Source organism: Anabas testudineus, chromosome 6 (assembly GCF_900324465.2).
Source record: "Anabas testudineus chromosome 6, fAnaTes1.2, whole genome shotgun sequence".
Classification (NCBI taxonomy): domain Eukaryota; kingdom Metazoa; phylum Chordata; class Actinopteri; order Anabantiformes; family Anabantidae; genus Anabas; species Anabas testudineus.
The window spans coordinates 404,274-417,742 of record NC_046615.1 but is presented as its reverse complement, the minus strand read 5'-3'; the positions used below and the strand labels follow the sequence as shown (position 1 = coordinate 417,742).

Sequence of the window (13,469 nt, the reverse complement as noted above, 5' to 3'; positions counted from 1 at the left end):
ACACACATACATATGTAGACATCCACTTAAAATGTGTCTTTCCTGTCATTTAGGTTTGTTTTTGGGTAAAGTCTTTCCCAACCAGTTACGTCCCAACTAGAACTTTGTTTTGTGGAGCACTATGCATCTATAATGGATCTACGGCATATTTATGTTGGTCAGAGTGAAAAATTAATCCTTGCATTTTACTGTGGATGCACAATGTCTATAAAAAGTATTCACCCCCTTGGATGTTTCATACTTTTATTGACAATACAAAAATTAATCATGGTCAAGAAAGGTTAGCAACTTCAACCAAAAAAATAACTCATTACATTTTTAGTCATTTGGCAGACACTTTTATCCAAAGCGACTTACAAGGGTAGGCAGGGTAAGTGTAAGGAGGTCTTGCCTGAGGACCCCTACTGGAGGTAGGCTACTGGGATTTGGACCCCAGTCTCTCACATGGTAGGTGGTGATCTTACCACTACACCAACTAGCCGCTACATTATTAATGTCAAAGTGAAAACAGGTTTCTATTAAGTAATTTCAGTTAAATAAAAATATGTAAGATGTGTTTAGATGTGGGTGGTGAAGATGTGTTAGAAGTGTTATCTGATGTTTTGCTCCAATAACCTGTGTTGACAAGTGGCCATAGCATATATGATTCACAACGTTATGATCAAAACATTCAAGGAGCACTTTGACCTGCCTTTTCCTCTTGCCCTTCAATCCTCAGGAAGTTGTTGAAGACAATTACCCCAGATCTCCAGCAGAGACTCCTCAAGCTGACTGGTGTAATAGAAGAGCAACTGAATAATCAGCCTGGCCCCTGCGGTATGTACCTGTCAAATTACAGTACAGGCGATTGGATCTATAATCGGTGTCTATGTTGATACAACAGGAGCCAACTTTTAATGCTCTAAAAACCCTGATGGTGAGATAACCAGTAGTTTAACAGTTTTGTGTCTGTAATGCTGACCCATCACCTGTTGAATATGTATTCCAGGAGGATTCTCTGACACCTATGCAGCTTTGTGTGATTTCAATGAGATGCCATTTAGAGAGGAAATTCAGTGGGTAAGCTATTGCTGTAATGCATTTTTTGTGTATATTTTTATCACTGTATGGCTTATTTGTATTTTTTTCATTTTCATCTTGTAAGTTTTTTTTTATATCTTTTTTCAATGGGGAAGCACATTGAGTTTCCTTTTTGAAGACTAAATGCATTGCCTTGTTTACAGGATATTGACAATATCTACCATGTTCACAACTGGAAACAGTTTAATCTGCAAGACTTCAGCCACTTAGACAGCAGGTGAATACAGTGCAATTTCATCAAATCTTTAACAGTCAGTATCTAGTATCTATAGTCCATTTCAATTCCTCTCCTTGTTTCTGCCTTCCTCTTAGAGACTTGGCGTTAGCAGTCGCAGCTCTGTCCTTCAACCAGTGGTTTACCAAAATCTACTGCAAAGAACTCAAACTGGTACACACTCTTATTAGTCTATTTGCATGTGTTTGTATTTGTACGAATTGTGAAAATGCTTATGAAAAGAAAGTAACTGGGGCATGTAGACATCATCCGTAATCTCACGCAGGAAAATTATCCTGCACACTGACATAAAAGAAGAAACACTTTAGATATACAAAAATAATCAATTTTATTTCATGTACAAAAGGTGACACAATGTGAAAAAATCTAACAAAGGACCATCATCAGTTGAGCTTACACACCATGACGTTCTAGATAAATAATAAACTATTAGACTAACAATCAGGAGGAGGGAGAAAAGAAGAAAAAGGTCTTTAACACAAACTCAATATGTACTGTTTCTAAAAACTGCCTCACTACACACAACAGTAAGTAAAGTTAGAAGTATTAATAAACAATTAGAGGAAACTAAATAAAACATTGATGAATTGATGAATACCACATTGATGAATATCAAACTGAAAACAATATCTTATTTTAAATCACAAAACAACTTACTGTTATTTTAAGCACTATAGATGACTCCTGGAATTTAGTTACTTATAAATGTTCAATACCTTTCTTTGTCTGTCTTAATACATTACTCCCATGCCATATAATGCTCTTTGAAAGGCTTCCTTCTCTCTGGGGATAACATCTGCAGTTCTTGTTCGATGTAAGAATTATCTCTGAAATTCTAAATGAAACTTAAATGGCTTCTTGGCAGGCTCAGTCTATCTAAATCTTTTTTTTGTTTTGGAATATGGCTAGCAAATGAAAAAAAAGTGGTAATACCAGACTAGACATTTGTTTTAAGTATTTTTCTGTTGTTATACCTTCAGTCAGTAGATGTCCAGCAGCAGTTGACTTTCCTACTGTCTAGATCTCCCAGTCTGGAGGAACTTTCACTGGAGGACAGTGGACTCAAACAGTGAGTTTGTGTGTGACTGTGTGCAGATATATAGTTAGACAAGGTAAAGATAGTTATACTTCTTTCAACCACACTTACAAAAGTGAATTTGAACACATACTCAACTCTTGTCTAGTCATGCTGCTCAGTCACTCACTGATTTTCCTTGGAAAGAGAAATATACAGATGATTTAGTAAATGTTAGAAGGAGGGTTTCATGATCCAGGCCACATTCAAGGAACCCTGGATAAGCCTGATTACATTTTAGTGCCACTCAGGTGAAAAGATATCAAGGCTTCATGGAATACAAATAAGATAAGATAAATTTCCGAAGGGAAATTTAGGATGCAGCACCCTTTAGACCAATAGTGACCCCACTCTAACAGACACCCTAAATAAGTGTTTTACCCAGTTTACCAGAGCAGCCTCAATTTCATCATGTATTGGGTAAAAGATCAGTCAGTGTCATTAGTGTCACGATCAAGAAAGAAGGTCCAAGAAAACAGGTCCTGGTTACACACTCAAAGTCTGTGCAGACCAACTAGCAGATGTTTTTGCAAATGTATATACTGCTAAATGAGTCATCCACAACAAGCCTAAATGACTGAGAGGATGTTACTATTTCACATAAAAAACAGCATCCCATTGAAAGTGGACCAACACCAATTTGCATACAGAATAAACAGATCAATAGAGAGTGCAGTCTCTATTGTTTTTTATTGTTTTTTAAACAGCCCTTACACATTTGGACCAACCAAACAATCAGACTGCCATGTGTAACTTTGTGAATGTAAGACGTTGTCCACAGGATGTAGTATTTACAACGAACTGATTTTGTGATTTCAAATGGAGTGGTACTTTAGGTAGATTTGCAGTAAATCCTTATATTGGCAGTATGTTGTCTGTTGCACAAGTCTGTTGTTTTCTAATGACATGAATGTGCATATTGACAAATAGAGCACAGACACTGAACAAGAGTTTTTAGAACTAAGTGAAATTTAACTCAGAAAACACATTTTCATATGTAAATTTAAAATCTAGTTTCAATTCAATTCAATTTTATTTGTAGAGCGCTTTTTACAATTGACATTGTCACAAAGCAGCTTTACACAACCAAAGAACAGTACATGAACAGTGTATGTGTATGAGTCATAATAATCTGATTGTTTGTAGGTATTGGTTGTGATGGAGAAGTAATTTGTATTCTGCTTCAGGGATTTCGCAATCAAAATGGCAGTTGCCCTGCGGGAGCACACTTCCTCTTGTCTACAGTCCATCAACCTGTCAGGCAACCCAATTGAAGACAAAGGTGAGCAATCTTAAAAAGTTAAAGGAAGAGTTGAATGTTTGAAAAATGTACATGAATTTTGAATACATGCATTCAAGCTGGCATGGACTCTACAAGTTTGTGCACAACCCGAGAAATATTCTGGTTTAAGAAAAGTCCTGCAATCACAAGTTAAAAACGTAAAAAGTATTATCTAAAACTGTACTTGAAGTACCAAAAGTAAAAGCACTCTTTATGCAGATTTTTACACATTTGTGATAATGTGATAATGATATGTGATAATATTAATAAATTCTAATTAAGGACTTGTGGTGATTTGCAAACAGCTTTCATGTCTGATTTGGAGGATAGATTTGAGATTCCTTTAATAATGGGACTTAAGGAGAGATTTAGACAGCATTGTCTTGAAGTCCTATCATTATGAGACGCCAGAAAGCAAGTTTTCTTAAATTTAATGTATAATTTGTTTATGAAAGATGAGGAAAATTATGCATGCAAAAAGCTCTGAAGGGACAATACAACAAGTGATTTTATATTTCTTTGTGCTGTGTGGTGATTTCATTTCTAGGTGTAATAGCTCTAAGTCAGGAGTTGGGGAATCTACCTGAAGGACTCAGGCACCTTTCTTTGTCTCGGGTATCTATGACTGCTAGAGGTACACAAACAGTCACTTTATATCCTTTTTTAATCACCATCACCACAACAGCCATTTGAAGTTGTGTTCTTCCGTCCTTTTGTCCTTCATCCAAAAATATAATCGATTTTCGTGATTATTCTCATGTTTGTGTTTGTAGGTCTTGGATTTCTGAGTCAGATGTTATTTTCCAATGAGTGTTTCTCAGCTTCTCTGACCCACCTTAGTCTCTCTGGCAACCCTGGCAGCCTGGTTGCGGAAGAAGCCACGGTACTCTATGCCCTATGTGTTTGTTTGTGTGTTTGATGTTAAATGATGTGCACTAAAAATAGATACAGTCAGAGGCTTTAGAGGCTGACATTTTTTCACGGGATTCCCACAAGATAACACAAAGTTTTTTTAAGATGAACAAATTCTGCTCAGGTTTGATCACTGATGAGCGATTCACAGTTTATGCCGGTTAGTTTTCTGTCCGAGTGGATCCTGTCATGCACACTTAAGCAACCATAACCTTGTGAGACCAAAGGGGCTGCAGATTTTGGAGCTAGGTGCTGCAGTTGCTCTCCACTGACTGCAAGACCTCAAGGCATGACAGGAAGAGCTTTCCTATTACCTAATCTAAGATCTGATAGGTTGATAAGTGAATACATTCAGATTTTAGTTAAGATCATACTATTGCAGGCTACTAGTCTGCAATAGAATAAAGTAACATAACTGATTTTAATCTCTTTTTGTGGAAATTCCTGAAACAACATCTGCACAGATGTGTTAACCTCAGAGTTTAAATGTATGACAGATTACTAATGAAAATTTACGTATTTTGTTTCTTTTCGCTCCCTCTGTATTCGATTTGTATTTATGTAGCTTAATATCAAATTTGTTTTTATATTCATATACAGCAGAGATAGCAAACTGACATGATGACTGCCTTTCATGAGAATTTTAACCTATTTTCGAGTTATACCGACGTTAATCAATGCACTCCATCGTCTGTGTAGCTTTTTAACAACAGAAGAGAAAAGTCAACAGTAATTAGATATTGAGCCTAAAATAAGATTTTATTTAAGGTTTAGACCACTACCAGGTAAAAGAGGATATGAGAGGCTCCAACTGGTTTGAAAGCTTTGATTTTAAGAGGCGGAAAAGAGGTGGTAATTTCAGGGGGAATGGAATCCTGAAGGAGGAAAGGGCGAGAGTTTAGATATTTAGCAGGCCGCAGGTATTCCAGGCTCTTGTGGTTGATTAAGACAATGAATGGATGCTCAGCTCCCTCCAGCCAGTGGCGCCACTCCTCTGGAGCCAACTTGATTGCAAAGAGTTCTCGAGAGAAGAAAGCACATAGGTTGAGAGAGAGCCGTGCTCACTCCCATGTCCAAGGCATCCACCTCCATGATAAAGCGGACTGGCAATGGTGCTGTACCCCCAGATGAATCTCCTGTAGAAATTGGCAAAGCCCAGAAAGCGTTGTAAGGCGTTGCGATTCTCCTGAGGGGGCCCAAACTGTCCCCACCTTAGCCTAGTACATCTTGATCTCACGGGCAGACAGAATGAAGTCAAGGAACAAAACGGTACTGGAGTGGAAGAAGTGGAGAAGATTAGCATATTGTCTAAGTACACAAAGTCGAATCGGTTGATCAAATCTTCTAATGCATCATTGACCAGGTTTTGAAATATCACTGGTGCATTAGTGAGTCCGAAGGGCATGACCAGGTACTTGTGGTGTCCAACTGGAGTGTTGAAGGCGATCTTCCACCCATCGCCTTCTCGGATCCTAACCAGATGATAGGCACTGACAAAGTTCTAGTTTAGTGAAGATGTTTGCTCCCTGGACCAGTTCAAAAGTGGAGGAGATGATGGTAGTGGGTATCAATTCTTGATGGTTATCTGGTTGGAAAGTCAATACAGGGTCTCAACCCCGATTCTTCTTCCCCACAAAGAAAAAACCCGCACCAGGGGTAGAAGATGGGCTCATAAGTCCCGCGGCTAAGGCGTTGTGCAAGTACATCTGCATGGCCTCGCTCCCTGGAGCAGAGAGGGAGCAGAGACAACCATGTGGGGGCATTCTGCCTGGCAGGAAGTCAGTGGCGCAGTCGTACAGGTGATGAGATGACAGTGAGGTGGCCTTGGCCTTGTGGAACACCTCTTTCTGGTCAAGATACTCTCTGGGCACCTTGGCGATGTCTGTATAGCTCTCCCCTGAAGCAGGGCCTGGAGAGAGACAGGCTGTGGCATGAAGACAGGTGGTTGAACAGGTCACCCCTCAGCTCCAAACTCTCCCAGAGTTCAAATCAATTTGGGGATTGTGTTTATAAAGCCATGTGACTCCAAGGAGATAAATCAATACATAGATAAATCATCAGGTAAAGTTCTGGTGCAGGGATGAAGTAAATGATTGTCTAAGGCAGTTACTTGAACTGGTGATGGCAGGGCTTCAGTCAGGATGCCCAGTTGCTGAACCAAAGCCTAATCGATAAATTCGCTGTCTGTGCCAGAGTCAATGAAAGTAAAGATGCCTGGTTCTGCTGGAGGTTTCTTCCTCTAAAGGGAGTTTTTCCTCTCTACTGTTTCCCAAAGCTTGCTCTAATGGGATTGTTGGGTTTTTTATATATAATGTTTTATACAATTATACTCTGCAAGGCCTTAAACCTTACCTTGTAAAGTGCCTTGAGATGGCTTCTGTTGTGATTTGGCACTATACAAATAAAATTGAATTGAATTGGTCAACTCAACCCGATGACCTGCGCCACCACAATACAGACACAGATTTTCTCGAAAGCGGCTGTTGCCCTCTTTAGGGGTAAGACCTGTTCTGCCTATTTGCATTGTTTCTGAGGAGGACAGATGGGGAGCCTAGGTGAGTTGCTGAATTATCTAATGTCCAATTAGGGATTGTTGTCAGGTCTCTGGGAAGGAGAAGAGTGACCGGAATATCTCATAGGATGAGATGTGCAGATGCTGAGGAGTCTAGGTTATGTGCTCTCTCTTCTTTCTTCTTTCTCTCTCCCTAATACAGCTATCGATACTGTCAGCCATTTCAATAAGGTCATTCAAACCCTCAGAAAGAACCTGAGCTGCCATTTCATCTTTCACTCTCTCGGCTAAACCAGCATAAAAGGCATCATATATTCAGGAATCTTGAATCTTGAATGAATTTTGAATCTAAGGCTTCAGGGTTCCACGTTCTGGTCGCTACCAGAGTGCGAAACTCGAGGGCGTAGTCGGTCACTGAATGAACTCCCTGATTAATAAGCTAATCATTGAGTTGCCTCTCTTCCAGTTTTTGTAGGATCAAAAACCTTCATGAATTCCTTAGAAAATTTATCAAAAGATTTGCAGATGGATAAATTGCGGGCCCACTCTGCCTGACCCCAGTCTCTTGCAGAAGCCTTCCGATGAAAGAGGACAAAATCTACTTTGGTGCATTTTGACTGTAAAGTAGAGGGCTGGAGAGCAAATTGCATGGAACAGGAGAACAAGAAGGAGCGACAGGTCAAGGGATCACCAGCATAGCGTTCAGGCAGGGCAACTGAGGGATCGCGGCTCTGAGCTGAGGGGGAGATGACTGGCTGAGCAGCTGATGCAGAGGCTGACTGAGAAGGAGGCCGGAGTTGCAGGTGGGGGAGAGGTTGAGACATGCTGGAAATGTTTTATTAATGTATCTATGGAGAGGGCAAGAGTGGCTATCTAATTTTCTTAGTTGGACAGAGCTCCCTTTACCCGAGCCTCCCAGTCACGTCGGTCCACTGAGCTCATGGTTGTGGTTTGGCAAGATCGTGTACTGTACTATAAGGTTTAGACCACTACCAGGCACAAGACACCTCTGCATTGCAAATTGGACCCAATATCATACTCTGTTTCATCATATCATATCAGGGCCTAATGTACTTTTTGGCAACACTTTTAAGATGCTGAACTATACTACACAGTTTGTATCATTGCGTGTGTGTGTGTGTGTGTGTGTGTGTGTGTGTGTGTGTGCGTTTTGCAGTTTCTCTTCAACTTCTTGTCCAGTATTAACTCTCTTTCTCATCTGGACCTCAGTGATACCAACTGCCCCCTGGACACGGTCAGTTTATGTAAAGCTGTTTCAAAATAATTTGCTCCTATCTAAGACTGGTTGGTTGATTTAAACTAAAGCACTATTAAAACGTTTGGGAAAATTCGTTTATCAAAGGTAAATATAAAAATAACAATATATCATATAAAACCGAGATAGAGCTAGGATCAGGGCAATCATAGGTCCTATTTCTATCTATCTCTGCCCTTCCCACTGCTGATTTGCTTGATCAGGTGTCATTCAGCCATTCAGAAACTGAATGTGCAGGGCTGGTTGGAAAACAAGCAGGGCTGTCTAGGCTCTCTAGGACCAGGGTTGCCTCTGATCTAGGATGTGATTAGCCTAGGTTAGTAGGCTAAGGCAGGAGAAGCTCAGGTGCAATTACCACTGGTACCTGCTTTTATACCATCCTAACTTTAAAAACTATTTGGTATACAACAATCAACTGTACTGAAATTATGCAAAAAATTTACCTCTTTTTAGCATAATTCCACGGTTTTAAAATAAATGTATTGTGTATTATGCCACACCAAAGGTCTAGAGTGTAACGTAAAAACTTGTTGTGAAAGCTTCACGTAATTATGAAGTTGATAAAAATAAATTGTACTTTATTGTTATTTCCCTACCTGTTGATTAAGTTGTTGTCAAAGCAATTTAGTGGATGAGTTAAAAGCCCATTGAGGCTGCAGCTGAAGACTGTGTATTGATCTTTTGTGATACTTAATTTATAAATAACATTTACTCAATCTTAACATTCTCTTTTGCAGTTATTTGTGTCTCTGTCTGCTGGATACTGCTGCAAACTAATGCACCTGAACCTGGCCAGAAATCCTTTTAGCCACAGGTAGGCTTCACTGTTCCATTAGTTTAATGTCAGCAGCCTTCAGTTTGTTGTTTGATGTAAGACTTGTGTGGATTTTGTGTCTTCATTACTGTGATATATCAATGTTACCCACATGGACTGTATCCAGAATGTATTTACAGTGCTTAACCTTTTTGACAGTGTATGTCACAGCCTTATTCCAAAATGGGTTATATTTATTATTTTCCTCAGAATTCTACAAAAACGCTTCTTAATATCAAACTGAAAAAATTTGGTTTGAAATCCTTGAAAATTTCTTAACATAAAATATGAAAAAAATCACATGTACATAAGTATTCACAGACTTTGTTTTTCTGATTAGTGAATTGGTTTGAATTTTGTCTATGGTTATATTAGAGCAGTGGTTTCGTTGTTATGTTTTTATTTTTGGTCTGTGCGTTAGTTTGTATTTTGCTTGCATCAGAGCAGTGTTTTCTGTTGGTACTTTGTTTTCATGGTTAGTATGTTAGTTTGTATTTTACCTGCATCAGTGCAGTGGTTTTGGTTGTCACTTTGTTTCCCTGGTTTGTGTTGTCACTTTGTTTGTTCATATTTTGTTTTTTCCTTTTTTCTTCACCATGTTTCGGGTCTCTTTAAGTTGTCACTTTGTTTTCCCTTCTAGTCAGTGTTGTCATGTTTGTTTGATTCCCCCACCGAGTTGGTTCCCCGTGTATTTGAGACCAGATAGAAATAAAAATCCTTTTTGTTTGTTATTCTATTGTCTTGTTTGTTGGTTCGTAAATATACCATAACAAAATTAAGCATTGTGAATACTTTCTGGATGTACTATATGTAGTTCACTCTGGGTATTCTGTTGCACAAATATCACATAGGTACTCACTTATCCACAAAGGTATCATTTGGCATCACACCATCACCAGGTGTCTCTCTCCTTGGTGTGATAGGAAGGACAATGACTACATGTTGGATTTCTCATAAAAACAATCACTTCAACAGTGAACTAAGTTAGGGATAGGCACAAAAACATCAGAGTTAGATTAAGTTAAAAGTCAAATATAGCATTGGTACTGAGATGCCAAGTAGGAATAGTAATTATGTGATACAGTCAGATGAGAATGCTCTTGATTAATGCACGTATACAGCCCTTTAACAACTTAAATTTAATTCAATTCCATTTACACAAAAAAGGTCACTAAACAAATAGGTAGGAGCCTCCCACTGGATATTTACTGCATGGATGATTATTTTTCAGCCAACAAGTTATTTAACCCTAACTGATGCAGTGTGTAGCTTCTCATTTCTTAAACCACCATGTCTGAAGACACATCCTGTGGTTGTAGATGTTAATCTGTTTTAGAAGGGTAAAAAGATTGGCTTGCCTCAAGCAAAGAAAGCATTTAAGGAGATTGACGAAACTACTACTAAAATTGGGTTAAGAACTGTACAAAGGAAGAAGGTTGTGTGGATTTACCCTGTTCCAGAATGATAGGCGCATCAGGGTAAGAAGAGTAAGTCAAGTAATGTACAAGCCTGTGGGTGCAGTGCTATGATCTGGGGTTGCTACAGTTGGTCATGTCTATGTTCAGCAATGTTATGTGCCCAAAGATTGTGGTCAGCTGACTACTTGAATATACTGAATGACTAGGTTATTCCATCAATGGATTTGTTTTCTTCCCTGATAACATAAATTGTGAGAGAATGGTTCAGGGAGCATGACACATCATTTTCACACATGGATTGGTCCCCACAGAGTCCAGACATTAACCACATTGAGAATCTTTGGGATGTGCGTTAGAAGACTTAGTGGAGGGGTCAGATCAATAGAAGATCCTAGCGAAAAATTAATGCAACTCTAAATGGAAATAAATTTTGTTGCAGAAGCTTATTGAAACAATGCCACAGTGAATGCATGCTGTAATGAAAGCTAAAGGTGTTCCAAAGAAATTACTTTTTTTAGATGGGAAGTGTATATAACAAACACAAAAAAATAATCAAGGAACTTTACATAGAAAATTTAATACCTTACAGTATTAATACTATGTGGAAAATATATACAATTATAGCATTATATAGAAAACCCAACAAATTCCCAGAAAAAGTGCAAACACAACAGCGGAGAAAATGTTGGTCTCAACTCGACAACAAGGAAGAAACAGAACAGTGGTCAGGTTGCCAGAAACTGTACACTGGAAACATACAGCTCTGAGGTTGAGTGTACCTGCAGAAAGGTACAGAGAAAGGGAGACCGCAAGGGGGAAGCACAACTACAGGAGAGAGACACAAAGTTATTGACATTAACATTAACTGTGGCAATGTGGCATTTGAATAGATAGAGAGAGGAGAGGAAATGAGATGAGCTAAGGGCGTGAGTTACATTTTCATAATTTTTTTATTTTTTATTTAAAATGTTTCCTAATCTTTATCTGTCTCTGTGTTTGTGCATGTAGAAAGGTGCGGGAGGTGACCAGAAGCATTCGAGAGTTCTTCAGTAAGAGCTGTGAGCTAAAATATGTGGGCCTGTCAGGGACCAAACTACCTCCACAAGCTCTTAGGTGTGGTTACTCCTGATGAATGCCAGAATTTCATATCCAGTTTTAATTATTGTATTCTATGCAAATGTTAATTAATGGCAATGGGGATTGTAGAATGACAAAATAATCTTAACTCAAGCTCTACTTGAAACTAAAAGAGTATGAAGCCACACAACATTGTGGTGGGTAGACCTAGAGTTAAAGACCAACTGAAATTATATTATAATAAATTACATATTTTTTGAGTCTTGAAGAACACACTTGTGCTTTGAAACTAAACAGAATAGAGAAGTATATTTTTCATGATAGTGCTCCTTTACATTAGCAATTTGTCAATGGACAGTATATGCACTTCAATCTAAACTCCAGAAAATCATATTTTTCCAGCTTTACAAGCTCTTCCTTCCTCTGCATTGATCACAGCCTTTTAAATTTTTGTAGCATTTTCCACACATATTAATCTTAATTTTGATGTTATTTTGTCTTTAATAATGAGGATGGATTTGAAAGTTCACATATATTCACATATATTTTCTTTTACAACTAGGTTATTACTGCAGGGTTTGGCAACCAATACGCATCTCTCTGGGCTTGAGTTGGACCTTAGTTGCTGTGAGGTACAGTCACACATGCAAAAATACCTGATACCTGATATGTCTTTAACGTTGAATAGGACAAGCAATAATAAGCAAGTTATTGTATACCTATATGTGTAGCTACGTTCAGCAGGGGCCCAGGTGATACAGGAGCACATCTCTGAAGCTACAGCTATAAAAAGTCTGGATATTTCTGACAATGGTATGCAAATCCACACATCACACCATATGCACTATAAATAAAGGACATTATTCTTGAATTTAAATGTTGTATGTTGTATATAGTAACCAGCTAAAATATTCAGTTTTGATCAGACATTAATATACAGTCATCATAGACATATACCCCATAGGCAATATTGGGTTCTCATTGATTTCTTTGTACTACTTGTTTTTTGGAATGATTGTACAACACATCTCTTTAATAGAAGAAATTCCTTAAATTTTGTGCCTTAATTCATTTTTTATTTCTGACACCAACATTATACATCTAGAAAATATCTGGTTGGATATTTGACTTCTATTCTTGGCAGAAAATTAGTTGATTACTTGGCACTGACCTGACTTTAAAGCATGGATGCAACTGATCTGACTCACCAGGAGCAACTTGGAGTTCAGTATCTTGCCCAAGGACACTTTGGTTTTTGACATGGCAGCCGGGAATTGGACCACAGATCATATGATTGACAGACAACTGCTCTACCTATTGAGCCACAGCTTAACTGCTGTTGAAAAGGTTTAATGCAAGTTTGTAGACTGTTTGAAGAGTTTTGAACAATAAGTTTCAGTATTGACAAATACTTGTTAGCAACTGAAAAAACTGCAATGTTTGATAGGATTGATGTCAGGACTCTCTAAGAAAGCTCAAGAAGTTGGTCAATCCAACAAAGCTTCTTTAACACAAAGAAGCTGTGGTCTGATCACAAACAGGAAGTTAAGTGATCTTGGCCATGGCAAATTAAAAGACATACTGGTACTTTTACACCAATGAAATAAGTGTTGTAAGTACTGTATATTTTAAAAATGTATTTATGGTGGTAAAAAGTGGTGAAAAGGTAGAAGGTAAAGGTATATGTAATCTAAGTTAGGAGTATTGACAAATATTAACACAAAAAATCAGATATCTTATGTCTTTTTTGGGAACAACCATAAGAACCTCATAGTGGTAGTTGACAAA

The 13,469-nt window shown here is 38.3% G+C and overlaps 1 protein-coding gene across 8 annotated transcripts in view; it reads left to right on the top strand.

The window, feature by feature from the left end:
* Nucleotides 1–13,469, top strand: part of carmil2 (capping protein regulator and myosin 1 linker 2) — a 68,312-nt gene that overhangs the window by 3,421 nt on the left and 51,422 nt on the right. For all 8 annotated transcript variants that reach the window (XM_026366515.1, XM_026366512.1, XM_026366514.1 and 5 more), the window contains 13 exons: nucleotides 719–816; nucleotides 989–1,059; nucleotides 1,224–1,297; nucleotides 1,393–1,468; nucleotides 2,296–2,384; nucleotides 3,578–3,672; nucleotides 4,220–4,306; nucleotides 4,446–4,555; nucleotides 8,274–8,351; nucleotides 9,110–9,186; nucleotides 11,613–11,717; nucleotides 12,244–12,313; nucleotides 12,413–12,494. In XM_026366515.1, coding sequence (XP_026222300.1) covers nucleotides 719–816; nucleotides 989–1,059; nucleotides 1,224–1,297; nucleotides 1,393–1,468; nucleotides 2,296–2,384; nucleotides 3,578–3,672; nucleotides 4,220–4,306; nucleotides 4,446–4,555; nucleotides 8,274–8,351; nucleotides 9,110–9,186; nucleotides 11,613–11,717; nucleotides 12,244–12,313; nucleotides 12,413–12,494 — 1,112 coding nt within the window. The remainder of the gene's footprint in view (nucleotides 1–718; nucleotides 817–988; nucleotides 1,060–1,223; nucleotides 1,298–1,392; nucleotides 1,469–2,295; nucleotides 2,385–3,577; nucleotides 3,673–4,219; nucleotides 4,307–4,445; nucleotides 4,556–8,273; nucleotides 8,352–9,109; nucleotides 9,187–11,612; nucleotides 11,718–12,243; nucleotides 12,314–12,412; nucleotides 12,495–13,469) is intronic.